Here is a 17,679-nt window from a genome sequence, read left to right on the forward strand (position 1 = left end):
GAGATACCCATTTCATGTAGAAATTATGAAAAATTTAGCACAACCTTTCACTCTTAAACAGATGGACAAACATAAAGTTGTGTAAAGGATCTGCACAAAAGCCATATTGAATTGGCTACAAAAACAATTCTCATCCATGCAAATCAAAGGACGAACACTTACAAAATACGCATGTCATAGACTATGAGCCTCTAGTCCTCCAAGAAGATATGAGCAATGAAGAGCAATCCACATAAATTACTACAAGGTGATAAGGATTATGGTGTTCCAAATATTCCAACAGAATCTATTATGCTATCCAAGGCCAAGAAGATTCAACAAGCATTCATTTTTCATCTACAAAATTCAATAGACTCGGTTTAACCTCCATTTTATGTATTACAAGCTAACTCAATTGAGAAATGACCCTTTGGAGCTTCATAAGTGAATATTTGCACGGTTGAAGTGGAGGATGAGATCGTTATATATAGCACTTGATTGATAATTTCTTTAAAAACTTTATTTGTTATTTTAATTTCATAAGTTATTGTAGTGGTTAAAGGGTGGGAAGTTACTTGTCAAAATGGTCATAACTTTTTTTAATGAACATTTGAAGGGTAGTGCGGAGTATCTCTACCGTCATCGCCACAACTTTTGTAGTGGTCATTTGAACAGTCATGCTAATTTACCCACAAATTAGCATGTAAAAAGACATATTTTATATGAATGAAATTGAGCTCTTAAGTGAAACTTTCTTCCTTAGAAATTTGAGCATAATTTTTGTCATTTCTATGTTTTAAGCCATTCTTCTAGAAAGTATTATCTGACTCATTCAATCAAGTTTTGATCAAGTTCGATGGTGGAGTGATTCAATTTAGAACTAAGTTTCCAAATCTTACTTCTGTATCTTTAATCTTAAAATGTAATCTAATTCTAGCCTTGTTTCTTGGTTGATTCGAATTTTGTAGAAGGATGTATTAATTTCTCTAATTCAAAAGTTCTTGTTTCAACAAAAGCTTGGATCATTGCAGTGAGGATTAGGATTGCCTTATCACAAGGTGTGTGAAGAGCTGATGGAATAAGAAAATTAGTTTGCTCAAAGTGAGTAGCTAAAGAGGCAACCTGAGACCGAGATGAGAGCCGGACACCTAGAGTTATTACAAGACTAGGAACTCTCAAACAGGAAACTTGAGTGTCCAAAATTATGAAATAAGTAAAAAACTAAAATAATATATACATACATACACAAATACACCTACGTGCCTCCAAGAGCTATTAGATATTGGTCTATTATGATGATAATGATAAAAGGGACTAGCAAAACATCGAACCAAGATAACTTAGAACCATAGAACCATCTAACCAAGATAACTATCTTAGAATAGCGAGAACGAACCATTAGAAATGATGGCTCATATAGGGCTAAGAAGGACAAATTATGACATCACGTCATGACTCTAAGTTGAGCTACTTACCGAGTATTTTTATAATTCATGTCCTTTTGTGTTAGTTTTTTTTTTTTTTTTTTTTTTTTTTTTTTTTTTTTTTTTTTTTTTTTGTAGGATATGGTACTTTGAGTATTATAGTGTACTTGTCTAATTTTGTGTCAGCCAACGACGATAGAACCGTTGGTGCTTGAGTCTCTTAAAGTGAACTTTACAAGAAACTCAAGCTTTTATTTTATGCTTTGCTCTCTCCATTGCCATACACTAAAAGATATAACACAACTTGTACCTAACATGATGCCTTATATAAAGCCTACCCAAATCATTTCAAACTAACATTTACGAACAACATAAACAAAACAAGAACATGAACCTATCTCTCTGTAACATAATGGCTACCAGTTTCATCGTCCAGGGCCTCGACGAGCTAGCTAAAACACTGGACATCCTTTAACGACGATCCCGGGAGCGGTTGGACACTGAGCCAAAGGACAGTGATCAGGTTGTGATCCCCACCACCTCAAGTTATGTCCCTCATTCTGCAGCACAATGAAAAGCAGCACGCCCATGAATGCTGTCCCTGCGTCGAGCGCGGCTGAGAGGACGTAGTTGTACTTCTGCCACCATCGCTTATGGTATCGGAAGACGAAGTAGTTGAAAATGGTACCAGTGATGAGCCAACTAGCTATGTTCGTAGGAGTTGCTGGTGGCATCCCTGCAAAGCCATAGGATATAACTGGTATGTTTATCAATGCAATCCATTTCTTTTCGGGGAAAGCTTTACTCAATGCCCAAATGGGAACTGGAAGAACAGCTCCAATCAAGAACAGCCACACCAAGTTTCGATACAACCCGCCCGGTCCAAACAATCGCCTCGGTCCTATTAGTCCCCAGATAACAGATGCATCAAACGTCACTCGGTATTTCGGACACGTCCATGGACTATCAGGTTGGAGAGCCTCAGTATCACAGATGTTCTCTATATTGTCTAACATCCACCAAGCAACGGCGAGGTTAATCGTCCCGGCAACGAGTGTCCCGACTAACTGAGAAAACACGAATCAGTCAAGATCATAAACTCTCAAAAGAAACATCGAAGTTTGCTAAAAGATCACCTGGGCCGTGTACATGCATCTTGGTGGGATTTTCATGTAATGGCCAAGTTTAAGATCAGATAAGAAAGAAAGAGCATGAACTGTGCTGATTCTTCCGTAGATCTTGAAAAGTAGATTTGCTATTGGTTTTCCAGGGAGAATATAACCAATGATGAACTGTGCTATGATATCATATCCAGGTTGCTGCATAAAATTCCATATGGATTTATAAGTCATTTGTTTTAGAACGTAAACAAAGTCGAGCGTGTGCTACTACTACTAATTCCCATTCGATTACCTGGTTGGTTGTGGCTTGAATGACCCCGATTGGGAGGGTGACAATCCAAGCCATAACGAAGGCAAATAACATACCCCACCACGGCAGCTGCACGATGTCCTTCCACACAATCGACATCAGAAGAGATATCACAGTGCTACCAAATAATAGGATCAAGAACCACCATTCTGGCACTTGTCTGTAGTTTTGCATCAGCTTGGCATGGATGTCCAGTTTTGCATTCTTGATTGCTGTCCTGCTCTGCTTCCATATGTCCCTAGAACATTAAAAGTTCACAATCTTAAACTTCGTTTATAACTATAGTGATATATGTATTCGATCTCTAGTCTCTAAACTTAATCGTGACTAAACACGATTTGATATGTGAACAAACATGGGTTGATTTGACACGAGTTATATGGCAAATTTTGAAAGAATTAGAAGAAAGTATGGGAGAAAGAAATAAAATGTGAAAGAGAGGAAGAAAAAGTGAGAGAGAAAAGCATACCGTCCATGAAACAAGGCGACATGGGTGAGAGTAGCAGTGAACCTGGCAAAGCCAGATCCAATGGAGAGGGCAAACAGGGGGCTAAGATACAGCTTCGAATAGTTATTATAAGCAGCAACATTGAGATCAAATTTGGGGGTTAAAACCTTCGTAATATCATATTTATGGCCGGTTCTGGTGAAGAGCTTATTAGAGAAAATGGGGAATTTGCGGGCGTCGAAGGTGTTAAACTTCCAGTAGCAAACAGGGAGGATGATATAAATGAACATCACAAACCCAACACCCACATTTAGAATTGAAGACCATGGCGTCACCAGTGGGCTTCCATGGTAGGCCGAAATCCCAGCCCAATCAAAGCTGAAAGCACCGAGCCCAAGTCCACTTTGGCTCGACCCAATTTGCTGAGCCGTGATGCTGCGAGGCCAAACCCAACAAACCCACGAGAAGAATGATAAGATTTGTAACAAGTAACCTGGAAAAACGTAGTACACGAAGCTTGCTCCCATGAAGATCAAGAAGAATTTCATCCTTGTCATCCCTTTTGATCTGTCCTCCGTCTCGTGAAGGGCTCTAAAACAGGGCAAAGAAAACAGAGCATGTCAGAGTTAAATACTGCTAAGCCTCTGAGCTACAAATCTGGAAAAGGGATTAAGAAAGGGTACCTAAACAGAGAAACCTGTGCCAGATTTGCAGGCCACCACATTTCAACAGGATCTACCAGGTACCTTCTCAGCATTCCAGCCCATCCATATCCCAAAATCTGAAGAACAGCCAAAGAGAAAAAGATTCAAAACAGGGGAATGTGAGAAAAGGGTCTAGATCTTATCAATCTGGATGTTTTAGAAGATGGGTGTTCATTATTTTTGAGTTAAATCGATATTCAAAGGACAAAACTTTTGAATTAGCCCCTTTTCATTCATAAAGATGCAAACCTGGGTAGTTAAGACGATGAGAAGGGCTAAGAAGAAATTCAAGCCCTGTTTATAATAAGCTTTCATGACAGTAATGGCGCCGATGGAATAGGCGTCGCCGCCGCCATAGGAGATGCCACAGTTAGCAAAAATGGTGATAATAACATGCTCCTTCATATTGAAAGGGCCAGGATTGAGACTAAACTTGCATCGAAAGAAATGGAAGTCCCTGTTTGGGAGAGTGGAGGCCATGAAGCGGCCAATTGGGAGAGCAGCGATCTGCATAAGAATGGCGGAGATGGCGAGTGGCTGAGAACGGTAAGTGAAGAAAGTGTTGAGGAAAATGAGAAGGCAACAAGAAACGAGACCAAGAACCCATGATCGAAAAGTCATCACAGGAAGAGTCGGGTCGTCAGTTTCGGGCACCACCAGAGCCACCTCCTCCACCGAGCACCGTTCCTCAGAAGGCAGTTCGCCGCCGCCATTGGACATATCAGCAGCAGCGGCAGAGGAATCTGGGTGGGAGAGGGTTTCCGAGGACATTGAGAAGGCGTTAAAGGGAAAACAGAGAGAAACAGAGGAGGATGAGAGAGAAAGGGAATTGAAAGAAGAAGAAGAAGACTAGGAAGTCAAAGGGGCTGATTCAGAAATGTCAGCGATATGTTCAATATTTATACATTTTCATTTTAATTGATATTTATGGATTTTTTCTAAGTGATTATGTTCAAACAATGATCTATAAATAGAAATTATTAAAGTGAGAATAACACACAAAAATCGCCTTCCCCACGTGCTCTCTCGCCACATCATCCGCCAACTCGGCTCCACACACTATTCCATTCCACCTGTCAACATCAGGTACACGTTGTCCCAACTTTAGTTGTCGTAAATCCCCAACATCGTTTTGACGCCGTCCACCAATCTTCATAAGATTACCGTTCGACCGTAATCATTGAAGAAACGTTGTGGTTATATTCCAATAGAGTGTTTGCCAGGTAGATATGAGCCTCGTGTTTGGAGTGTGTTTTGTGCGTAAAAGACGGATTTGTTGGAGTCCACGTGGCTTTACGTCATTAATTAGTTGAATTTTTGTCGTAAAGGAAAAAAAAGTTATATTTACGGTAAGTAAGGAAATATGAACTGTTATGTTAAATTTATGATGTGTCATTTTTCCCTTTTTTTTTTTTTTTTCCTTTTGGAACAAATTAATTGCTTCACTTTTAAAAAGAATCCTAATAAAAACATTTACTATGTTTATTTATTTTTTTTATTTAAAAGTACTAAAACGTGTAGGATAAATACAAATAATAAATAAATAAATAAATAAATAAGTACATTGAATATATAGATAAAATATAATGAAACTTAAAACTATAAAATACAATTTTTTTTAAAAAAGATCAATAATAAATACATTTATTAGGTTTTAAATTTATAAAAATACCCTTAATAGTTTTAAAATTTCCAATAATATTCTTGATTTTTTTAAAGTGGATACTTTAAAAAGTGTTAGTACCTTAAACTTTAAAATTTTCATTAGGTTAGTATATAAACACAAACTTTAAAATTTTTTAAATTTTTTTTTAAGGGTTTTAAGCTCACTTTTAAAAATTTATGAGTATTTTTTTGAAATTTTTAAGAAGGTTAAAGAAACTTTTAAAAGTTTAAAAATATTGTTTTAGAAAGTTTAAGAGTATTTATTAATTTTGGTTGAGGATTATTATTGGAAGTAAGTCCCACGTTAATTAATTTAGTGGAAGATCATAGGTTTATAAGCAAAGAACGATATCTCTATTGGTATGAGATATTTGGGAAGCCTAAAGCAAAACTATAAGAGCTTATGACCAAAAGTAGTCACACAGAATCTCTATTTCCAAACTTTTCTAGGGAATAATTGTTTCCGTGAATTACCATTTCGAGAATGTCTAAGATATGTTTTACGTCCTCTATGCGAAAATGTTTCATTTTAATAAGTTTACTATTATTCAAAAGGTCCCTAAATCCCTGAGGATGATAAAACATATCATCCATTCATACTTAAATTAAAGCAACACTAACCCTAAATCCCGATCCTTATTTGCTTCTAGGATCGTAAATCCCTAAATCCCTATTTCCTTCTAGATAAAACATATCACACTCTCTTTTTGGGTTGGGTTGTCGGGTTATTAAAAAATATTATTTTTTTAAAAAAAGTTTTATTTATCCACCATTTATAATTATTCCAGTACAATCTTATATCAAAGATGATTGAAAGTTTACAAACAACTAAAAAAGAACACTTATTTGAGAATTGGTTAAAGTAGGAAAAACACAAAGACATCGTGAATAAAAAAACAATAAAATGATTAGTTTAAATATACTATATTTAACCAAAATAAAAAAAATTATAAAAATATTTTAATTCTTACCCATAGGTGACTTAGAGATGATACTATAATGAAGATGTATTCAACGTTAGTTAAATACATGTTTTTATTGAATTTGTTTTTCTTCCTTGGATTTGTGTCAATGTTGAACTATGTTAATATAATATATATATATATATAAATATATAAATAAAAATGAAACTAAAAATAAAAAAATAAAAAAATAAAAAAATTAACATGAAAAAAAGAAACTAAAAACTAAAAATTAAAAACAAATATTAACATAATAAAAGAAACTAAAAAACTAAAAATAAATAAAAAAAATAAGGATAATAATAAAAAAGAATTAAAATAATAAAACTAAAAACTAAAATTAAAAAAATTAACCTAAAAAAAACTAAAAACTAAAAATAATAATAAAAAAGAATTAAAATAATAAAACTAAAAACTAAAATTAAAAAAAATTAACATAAAAAAGAAAAAACTAAAAACTAAAAATAATAATTAAAAAAATTAACGATAATAATAAAAAAGAATTAAAATAATAAAAGAAAACATAAAAGAAGAAACTAAAAAAAACTAAAAACTAAAAATAAAAAAAAAATTAACATAAAAAAGAAAAAACTAAAAACTAACAAGAAAAAAAAAACGATAATAATAAAAAAGAAATAAAATAATAAAAGAAAACCTACTAAGGGAAACTAACAACAAACTATAAAAAAAATTAACATAAAAAAAAAAAAAAAAAAAAAAAAAAAAAAAAAGAAAACTAAAAGAAACTAAAAACTAAAAAAAAATTAACTTTAAAAAAAAATTCAAAACTAAAAAAAAAAACATTAAAAAAAGAAAATCAATACTAAAAATAAAAAAAATTAACATAAAAAAAAAGAAATAAACTAAAAACTAAAATAAATAAAAAATTAACATAAAAAGGAAAAAACTAAAAACTAACGAGAACAAAAAAAAAAAAAAAAAAAACGCAAGTGATCTTCATGCTATGCTTCGGTCTTAGAGTATACCAATATATCATTGATGAATACTATTACAAAGGAATTGAGGTAATCTTTAAACACTCTATTCATAAGCTCCATGAAAACCACAGGGGCATTAGTGAGGCCAAAAGATATAACTGTAAACTTGTAATGTCCGTAGCGACTTCGGAAGGCTGTCTTAGGGATGTCTTCTTCTCTAATCCTCAATTGATGGTACCCCGATCTCAGATCTATCTTAGAGAACACAGACGCCCCTTGCAGCTGATCGAACATGTCATCTATCCTCGAAAGAGGATACTTGTTTTTGGTAGTGACCCTCTTAAGCTCTCGATAGTCTATGCACAAGCGCAGAGTCCCATCTTTCTTTTTCACGAAAAGTACAGGGGCTCCCCAGGGCGAAACGCTAGGGCGAATGAACCCCTTGTCCAAAAGCTCTTGTATTTGCTCTTTTAGTTCCTTAAGTTCAGCGAGAGCCATTCTGTACGGTGCCTTAGATATTGGTGCTGTTACAGGTTCCAGGTCAATTCCAAAATCAACCTCTCTATTAGGAGGCAACCCAGGAAGGTTTTGAGAAAAAACATCTTCGAAATCCCTAACCACTGGAATTGATGAGATTGTGGGCTTGACTCCCCCATCAACAGTTACACTGGCTAGAAAGGCCCACGCCCTATTATGGATCATTTTCCTAGCCCTCAGTGCCGAGATCACCCCCGGGGTCTCCCTAGTCGACGACCCCCCTGAAAACTAGGCCCTGCCCTGAAGGATGTCTTAAGGTTACCATTCGAGACTCACAATCAATAACGGCTCAATTTGCACCTAACCAATCCATACCCAAAATAATATCAAAATCCACCATGACTAACACAATTAAGTCAGCCTCAAACTCCCATTCAGATACAGTTACCTTTGCAGCCCTAACTCTGTGAGTGACCTCAAGTAATTTCTCTGATGGTATGGATACCAAAAGGGTATTCTCTAAAGGCTCTAATTCTAACAAAGCTTGTTCAGCAAATGCAGCAGAAATAAAAGAGTTTGTAGAGCCAGAATCAAACAGAGTGAATGCCAAATGCCCATAAATGGGTAGCGTACTTGTTACCACATTGGCGGGTTCCTCAGCCATTCTGGCTGCGGTGCCATGGGCTACTGCTCGCCCCTGTTGCTGTTGTCGACCTCCTCGACCTCCCTGATACTGAGCGATAGGTCGATTCACCTCAAGTGGATTTCTGTGGGGACAATCAGCAACTCGGTGGCCTGGTTGGCTACACCCATAACATCCACGCAGGGCATAACACTCTCCCTCATGAAACCTGTTGCATCTGGGGCAAGGTGCTTTATTCTGATCCGCGGTCTGTACACGATGATCAAAACGTCCGCGGGCTCGTCTGTCAAATCTACCATGTCTAATAGTTTTCCTCTTTTGACCTAAAGTTGTAGGGATAGATGGGGGCTGCAGCGATGGACTTGCCTTTCAATCGATGCATATCCATCAGTATAGCAAACTTTAAAGCAGAAGCATAATCTGGAGGATCATGAGCCACAACAAACCCTTGGATCTCATCCCTGAGGCCCGCAATAAAGCGATTGATTCGCATTTTCTCAGTACTCACAAATTCAGAAGCAAAACGTGCCAACTTGTTGAATCTATATCATAATCCTCCACTGATCTATCTTCCTGTTTCAACAAGAGGAATGCTGTAGAGTTCTGGATATCGGAAACAACCGGATAATATTTCAGAAGGAAAGCCTCTCTGAATTGCTCCCATAAAACAAGACCTTCACCAGGATTGAACGTCTTGTGGGGGGTCTTCCACCAGAAATGTGCGTCTCCATTCAGCATAAATGTCGCACAGTGCACTTGATATTCAGCGGAGCAGTTCATATACCGAAAGACTGTCTCTATTGCTTCGAACCAAGCCTCCGCTGCGACGGGGTCTATCTTACCACCCTCAAAAGATGGTGGGTTAAGTTTCTGGAAACCCCTCAGATAACGGGACTCAATTGTCACACTCTCATCACGTCTGGGGCTACGTGTCCGATTCTGTTGATTCTGATTTGCCATCAAAGTCTGTAGGATGAGAGTGGTTTGTGCCTGAGTTTCCATAGTAGACCTCATAAAGGACTCTAGGAAATCCCTAGAGTAAGCCCCCGTCTGCTCCACACCCGGTACAGTTTCCCGAGGAATTCCCTCAGGAGGGTCCGTAACCTCAGTCCTTCTTTGCCTCGGCCTGGGAGGTGGCGATGGTGGCTCTTCTGCTTCCCCAACAGGAGGCATATCATCATCCACATCTGGGGGTAGATGTACTAGAGGTGGGATTTGTTCGACCTCAGGTAGCGGAACAACAGCGTCCTACGGGGTCTACCCCTACCCCGTCCACGCGTGGCTTTGGTCTCTTGTTCTTTGGGTGACATTTTCTAACATAGATTAGGAAGAACGAGAAAAGGTCCACATGTCAGTGGATAGAATGACACACAATTTTTTTTTTCTTTTTCAGACAAGATCATAATGTTGTCAATAAATCACAGCTAGGCAAGAGGGAAGTTTAATTCTCACAATTTCCATAGAGTTTAGTCTCATGGATTTACCTTATCGTGGTAGGGCGTGTCAGCGGGCTAAGTCACAGAGGATACACGACTCTAACTAAATGTGTCTACAGAACCAATAACCCGATAGCTCTGATACCAAGTTTGTCACAACCCAGAATTTCGACGCATCGAAATTACCAGGTGTGACTCGACAGACTATGCAATGCATGAAAGTAGAAGAAAAACGAAATGCAAAAATTTCAAGTATAAAATTTCCTCGCGAGTATTAAAGCGTTCAAGTAGAAAAGAGTTACATTGTATAAAATGGAAATGAAAAAAGATCGGGGTACATGATGAAATAAATGTCAAGTACACAAAGGTAAACTAGACAGACGCCCTGGGACGACAATTCCTCCGTGACTTTCAAGCTCCCAAACACCCCCTTTGCCATGAAGTGTAAATTCACGGACCTGAGAAAAGAAAAAAAAAAGAGAAACGAGGTGAGTATAAAAATATACTCAGTAAGCAACCTACTTGTAGGCTCTTAATCGCATCCAAGTTCACGAGAGAACCACCAACTATACTCTGGACTCTAAAGTCTCAATGCTCTCAGTTCACAGATCGGGGTAGAAGGACTTAACCTTTGTAGCGGTACTCAACGTTTGAAGATGAGGTGCTCCCTCATAACTACATGTACCCCTCGTACAATCCAGCTAGAATTAGTCACTGCATGGTCAACGTCCTTCCATAGGACGGAACTCATCATGCAGGTGACCTTGACCTACCCGCATGATCAACATCTAACCATAAGACGGATCCCCATGCAGAGTAGTCGATCTACCACTGAGTAACACTTCCCTAACAAGCGTCTCGCCAAGCTCAACAGTACCACACCAGAGAGGAAGGGAAGAGTAGCACCTCCCTAACTGGCGTCTCACCTAGCTCAACAGCACCACACCGGAGTAGGAAGGGAAGTGGAGTATACTCAAACGCTTACCAGCTACGATCGGCTAAGAGGTTCTCTCTTTACACCTCAAGGTCCTAACGTGGTTCTCTTTGTCTCAAGGGTAGGTAGATTATTGAGTTAGGGGCTCTAGTTTCCAGAATCACTCAATAAAGGCTTACAAATCCATAACAGCCAAGGGTTAAAGGGTCTCTCCCTCTAAGTGTCGGTCACGACATGGACCGTTTCGTCAGGAGGGTCCCCTATCTAAACCCCACTCGATTCCTACCAGAGTTCACCATAGGCAAAACACAACACTACAACTTATCAACCATATCATAGGTTCACGCAATCATTCAAGAGGAGTTTATGTATGAATAACAACAAATACAGCCATACAAGCTCAACGGGGAGACATCATCTATCAACACCCGGAGCGCAGATACACAAATCCTCCAGTCCACTAACATAGAATGAACAGATAAACGCAGTAGATAGATAGTCCAACAAGCAAACAAATATTGAGCACGAAATCTCATAAAGGCAGCCAGTCCAACACATATATATTCAACTTCCTAAGTACAGAGGATCATTGGATGTAGCCACCTACGGGTAATCTGCTTTAGCATGCATGCAAAACCAAGTGCACCCTACAACTATTACTTCCTAAATCCATATGGTTACTTACAGTATGTCGCGTGCCTTCCTGAGCTTGATTACAGTCGTATCGGAGTCCAAAAATTACGATTTATCTATACAGAGACCTAGTTCACAGTAAAATAGGATTAGCACTGGAATCGGGACGAAAAACGGGTGAAAACAGGGCACTCACATGCCTACACGCGTTCACAAGGGACTCCTACGCGCGGGGGACTATTAGGAATTTGCCAACCAACCCCTAGTCATGAACATGACTCGACTGTCGGAGGTTTATATAACATTTTATTATGTTTATTAGCTGGTAGAACTAGGATTGAGCTCTAAAATGCATGAACCTTGTGAGATAACCTAACGAGCGTCTTGTGGGTGTGGTTAGGGGGTCTCCAACCACTCCCTAATCATGATTGAATAAGGACCAAATAGGTAGAGGAGTGTTGACAACATTGAGGGTCACAACCTCCGTTTATGATTATAATATTATGAAGCCTATTAGGGTGATGCCAACTAAAACCCTACTAGAACCATAAAGGTATGATGAGAACTATAGGTTGGAATTGACCTCGAGGACAAGTACAAAACTAAAAGCAAACTACGTAACGAGTATTTTATATAATCCATGCTATAATTCTTTTCAGATGATGCCTAGATGGAGCAGTTGAGACGAGAACGTACACAAGCTACGAGACTATATGGGTCAGGCGAAATAAGTGTCTTGGTCTCACCGATCTTTACGCTTTTTATAAATCCATTATTTTGCACCATGTTATTTTGTGTTAGTATTTTGTAGGATATGTCATGGCCTACTTTGAATGTTCTTGTGTACTTGTCTATATGTTTTTTTTAAAAAAAAAATTAATTATTGTGTATTTTCAAAATTTCACATCAGCCAACAATGATCGGTGTTCGAGTCTCTTGAAGCGAACTTTACTAGAATTTTATTTTATGTTTTGCTCTCTCCATTTCCATACACTAAAAGATATTAGAGCACAACTTGTAGTTAACATGATGCCATATATAAACCCTACCCAAATCACTTCAAACTAACTCTCTACAACATAATGACTATCAGTTTCATCGTCCTGGGACTCGACGATCTAGCTAAAACACTGGACATCCTTTAACGACGATCCCGGGAGCGGTTGGACACTTAGCCAAAGGACAGTGATCGGGTTGTGATCCCCACCACCTCAAGCTATGGCCTCCATTCTGCAGCACAATGAAAAGCAGCACGCCCATGAACGCAGTCCCTGCGTCGAGTGCGGCCGAGAGGACGTAGTTGTACTTCTGCCACCATCGCTTATGGTATCGAAAGACGAAGTAGTTGAAAATGGTACCAGTGATGAGCCAGCTAGCTATGTTTGTAGGAGTTGCTGGTGGCATCCCTGCAAAGCCATAGGATATAACTGGTATGTTTATCAATGCAATCCATTTCTTTTCGGGGAAAGCTTTACTCAATGCCCAAATGGGAACTGGAAGAACAGCTCCAATCAAGAACAGCCACACCAAGTTTCGATACAACCCGCCCGGTCCAAACAATCGCCTCGGTCCTATTAGTCCCCAGATAACAGATGCATCAAACGTCACTCGGTATTTCGGACACGTCCATGGACTATCAGGTTGGAGAGCCTCAGTATCACAGATGTTCTCTATATTGTCTAACATCCACCAAGCAACGGCGAGGTTAATCGTCCCGGCAACGAGTGTCCCGACTAACTGAAAAAACACGAATCAGTCAAGATCGTAAACTCTCAAAAGAAACATTGAAGTTTGCTAAAAGATCACCTGGGCAGTGTACATGCATCTTGGTGGGATTTTCATGTAATGGCCAAGTTTAAGATCAGATAAGAAAGAAAGAGCATGAACTGTGCTGATTCTTCCGTAGATCTTGAAAAGTAGATTTGCTATTGGTTTTCCAGGGAGAATATAACCAATGATTAACTGTGCTATGATATCATATCCAGGTTGCTGCATAACATTTCATATGGATTTATAAGTCTTTTGTTTTAGAACGTAAACAAAGACGAGCGAGTGCTACTACTACTAATTCCCGTTCGATTACCTGGTTGGTTGTCGCTTGAATGACCCCGATTGGGAGGGTGACAATCCAAGCCATAGCGAAGGCGAATAGCATGCCCCACCACGGCAGCTGCACGATGTCCTTCCACACAATCGACATCAGAAGAGATATCACAGTGCTACCAAATAATAGGATCAAGAACCACCATTCTGGCACTTGTTTGTAGCTTTGCATCAGCTTGGCATGGATGTCCAATTTTGCATTCTTGATTGCTGTCCTGCTCTGCTTCCATATGTCCCTAGAACATTAAAAGTGCACAATCTTAAACTTGGTTTATAACTATAGTGATATATGTATTCGATCTCTAGTCTCTAAACTTAATTGTGATTAAACACGACTTGATGTGTGAACAAATATGGGTTGATTTGACACGGAGTTACATGGGAACTTTTGAAAGAATTAGAATGACCTAAAACAAGAAACAAGAAGGTATGGCAAGAGAAGAAGAAAAAGTGAGAGAGAAGAGCATACCGGCCATGAAACAATGCGACATGTGTAAGAGTAGCAGTAAACCTGGCAAAGCCAGATCCAATGGAGAGGGCAAACAAGGGGCTAAGATAGAGCTTCCCGTAGTTATTATAAGCAGCAACATTAAGTTCAAATTCGGGAGTTAAAACCTTGGTAGTATCATATTTCTGGCCTGTTCTGGTGAAGAGCTTATTAGAGAAAATGGGGAATTTGCGGGCGTCGAAGGTGTTGAACTTCCAGTAGCAAACAGGGAGGACGATATAAATGAACATAACAAACCCAACACCCACGTTTAGAATTGAGGACCATGGCGACACCAGTGGGCTTCCATGGTAGGCCGAAATCCCAGCCCAATCAAAGCTGAAAGCACCGAGCCCAAGTCCACTTTGGCTCGACCCAATTTGCTGAGCCGTGATGCTGCGAGGCCAAACCCAACAAACCCACGAGAAGAATGATAAGATTTGTAACAAGTAACCTGGAAAAACGTAGTACACGAAGCTTGCTCCCATGAAGATCAACAAGAATTTCATCCTTGTCATCCCTTTTGATCTGTCCTCCGTCTCGTGAAGGGCTCTAAAACAGGGCAAAGAAAACAGAGCATGTCAGAGTTAAATACTGCTAAGCCTCTGAGCTCCAAATCTGGAAAAGGGATTAAGAAAGGGTACCTAAACAGAGAAACCTGTGCCAGATTTGCAGGCCACCACATTTCAACAGGATCTACCAGGTACCTTCTCAGCATTCCAGCCCATCCATATCCCAAAATCTGAAGAACAGCCAAAGAGAAAAAGATTCAAAACAGGGGAATGTGAGAAAAGGGTCCTGATCTTATCAATCTGGATGTTTTAGAAGATGGGTGTTCATTATTTTTGACTTAAATCGATATTCAAAGGACAAAACTTTTGAATTAGCCCCTTTTCATTCATAAAGATGCAAACCTGGGTAGTTAAGACGATGAGAAGGGCTAAGAAGAAATTCAAGCCCTGTTTATAATAAGCTTTCATGACAGTAATGGCGCCGATGGAATAGGCGTCGCCGCCGCCATAGGAGATGCCACAGTTAGCAAAAATGGTGATAATAACATGCTCCTTCATATTGAAAGGGCCAGGATTGAGACTAAACTTGCATCGAAAGAAATGGAAGTCCCTGTTTGGGAGAGTGGAGGCCATGAAGCGGCCAATTGGGAGAGCAGCGATCTGCATAAGAATGGCGGAGATGGCGAGTGGCTGAGAACGGTAAGTGAAGAAAGTGTTGAGGAAAATGAGAAGGCAACAAGAAACGAGACCAAGAACCCATGATCGAAAAGTCATCACAGGAAGAGTCGGGTCGTCAGTTTCGGGCACCACCAGAGCCACCTCCTCCACCGAGCACCGTTCCTCAGAAGGCAGTTCGCCGCCGCCATTGGACATATCAGCGGCGGCGGAGGAATCTGGGTGGGGCGGGGTTTCCAAGGAGATTGAGAAGGCGTTAATGGGGAAAACAGAGAGAAAGGGAATTGAAGGAAGAAGAAGAAGAAGACGACTAGGAAGTCAAAGGGCTGATTCAGAAATGTCAGCGATGTGTTCAATATTTATACTTACTTTTTTCTTTTTACATTTTTATTTTAATTGATATTTATGGATTTTTATTAAGTGATTATGTTCGAACAATGATCCATAAATAGAGAAGATTATTAAGGTGAGAATAACGTTCTCCACGCCCTCTCTCGCCACATCATCTGCCAACTCGGCTCCACACACCATTCCATTCCACCTGTCAACATCGGGTACATCTATCTCAACTCTAGCTGACGTAAATCCCGAACGTCGTTTTGCGCCGTCCACCAATCTTCATAGGATTACCGTTCGACAGTAATCATTAAGGAAACGTTGTGGTTATATTCCAATAGAGTGTTTGGAGTGCGTTTTGTGCGTAAAAATCGGATCCGTTGGAGTCTACGTGGCTTTACTTCATTAATTAGTTCAATTTTTTCTAGTCCAAGAAAAAAAAAGTTATGTTATGATAAGATAATGAAATAATTATGTTAAATTTATGATGCGTCTCTCTTTTCTTTTTTCTTTTTAAATAAATTAATTGTTTCACTTTTAAAAAGAATTCTAATAAAAGCATTTACTATATTTATTTATTTTTTATTCAAAAGTACGAAAACGTGTGGAATAAATACAAAAAACATACATTGAATATATTGAATATATAGATAAAATATAATGAAAAATACAATTTTTTTAAAAAAGATCGATAAATACATTTATTAGGTTTAAAATCAATTTTTGTTTTTTGTTTTTATTTATATTTTTTAAATTAAGAATAGAGGTGTTGATATTGTTGGATGAAAAGAAGAGTCTGAGAAAAGTCCCACGTTGCCTAATGATCATGAGTTTATAATCAAAAAATACAACCTCTATTGGTACGAGGTCTTTTGAAAAGCTCAAAGCAAAGCTATGAGAGGTTATGCTCAAAGTGGACAATATCATACCATTGTGGAGAGTCGTGTTCATTTAACATGGTATCAGAGCCATGTCCTAAACTTAGTTCTTTGAAGGAATAGTAAAAAATGACTAAGACTCCAAAAGAAAAGGAGTCAAGCCTCGATTAAGGGGGGAAGAACAACTCGATCCAAAAAATGCACCTAAGTTAATTAATGCACGTAAATCCGTATTTGCTTAATAGTTATGCCTAAATCAATTCTCTCTTTTTGGGTTGGGTTGTTGGGGTGCTAAAAAATTTTTTTTTTTTTTAAAGTTTTATTTATCAACAATTTATAATTATTCAGATACAATCTTAGATAAAGGTTCACAAACAAACATAAATCAATCTATAATTATTCAAAAAAAAAAAAAAAAAAAATCAATCAAGAACAATGAGCAAAAATTGTAACAAATTAACATAATTGAACGTTGTCATAAAATTAAAGACAACTAAAATATAACACTGACTGAGAATTGGTTAAACTAAGAAAAATATAAGGATAGATCATGAAATAAAAAAACAATACAAATAATTAGTTTAAATATATTATATTTAACCAAAATAAAAAAATATTATAAAAATATTTTAATTGAAATAGACTTAACTTAAGACTATTCTAGAGATGATGAAGTTAGAGAGCCGAGTAGAGGAAATAAAAGAAATATAATTATTCATAAAAAAAAAAAAAAAATTCAATCAAGAACAATTAGAGAAAATTGTAACATATTAACATAGTTCAACGTTGTCATAAAAGTAAAGACAACTAAAATATGAACATTTATTGAAAATTGGTTAAACTAAGAAATTGAAAATTGGTTAAACTAAGAAAAACATAATGATAGATCATAAAATAAAAGAAAAATAATAATAATCATTAGTTTAAATATACGGTATGTAACTAAAATAAAAAATATTATAAAAATATTTTAATTGAAATAGATTTACGAAAAGATATAAAAATAAAAATAAA

General features: G+C 37.8%; 3 protein-coding genes across 3 annotated transcripts; all 3 read right to left on the reverse strand.

Annotated features, from left to right (window-relative positions):
- Positions 1–1,629: 1,629 nt before the first annotated feature.
- LOC147786407 (oligopeptide transporter 3-like) lies at positions 1,630–4,842 on the reverse strand. Its single transcript, XM_087120414.1, has 6 exons — positions 4,236–4,842; positions 3,966–4,063; positions 3,304–3,873; positions 2,817–3,072; positions 2,540–2,722; positions 1,630–2,470 (listed from the first exon to the last, which is right to left on the reverse strand). Exons 1-6 carry the CDS (start codon positions 4,755–4,757, stop codon positions 1,856–1,858), a joined length of 2,244 nt encoding a protein of 747 aa, XP_086976540.1. The 5' UTR covers positions 4,758–4,842; the 3' UTR covers positions 1,630–1,855.
- A 3,535-nt stretch (positions 4,843–8,377) lies between these two features.
- LOC111784307 (uncharacterized) lies at positions 8,378–9,844 on the reverse strand. Its single transcript, XM_087120758.1, has 3 exons — positions 9,180–9,844; positions 9,038–9,132; positions 8,378–8,994 (listed from the first exon to the last, which is right to left on the reverse strand). The coding sequence occupies exons 1-3, from the start codon at positions 9,842–9,844 to the stop codon at positions 8,378–8,380; spliced, it is 1,377 nt and encodes a 458-aa protein (XP_086976884.1).
- Positions 9,845–12,649: 2,805 nt separating this feature from the next.
- Positions 12,650–15,735, reverse strand: LOC147786408 (oligopeptide transporter 3-like). The gene is made up of 6 exons (XM_087120420.1): positions 15,179–15,735; positions 14,909–15,006; positions 14,247–14,816; positions 13,758–14,013; positions 13,481–13,663; positions 12,650–13,411 (listed from the first exon to the last, which is right to left on the reverse strand). Exons 1-6 carry the CDS (start codon positions 15,647–15,649, stop codon positions 12,797–12,799), a joined length of 2,193 nt encoding a protein of 730 aa, XP_086976546.1. The 5' UTR covers positions 15,650–15,735; the 3' UTR covers positions 12,650–12,796.
- Positions 15,736–17,679: the final 1,944 nt, after the last annotated feature.

Source organism: Cucurbita pepo, chromosome 20 (assembly GCF_057944985.1).
Source record: "Cucurbita pepo subsp. pepo isolate OVF chromosome 20, ASM5794498v1, whole genome shotgun sequence".
In the NCBI taxonomy this organism is placed as follows: Eukaryota; Viridiplantae; Streptophyta; class Magnoliopsida; order Cucurbitales; family Cucurbitaceae; genus Cucurbita; species Cucurbita pepo.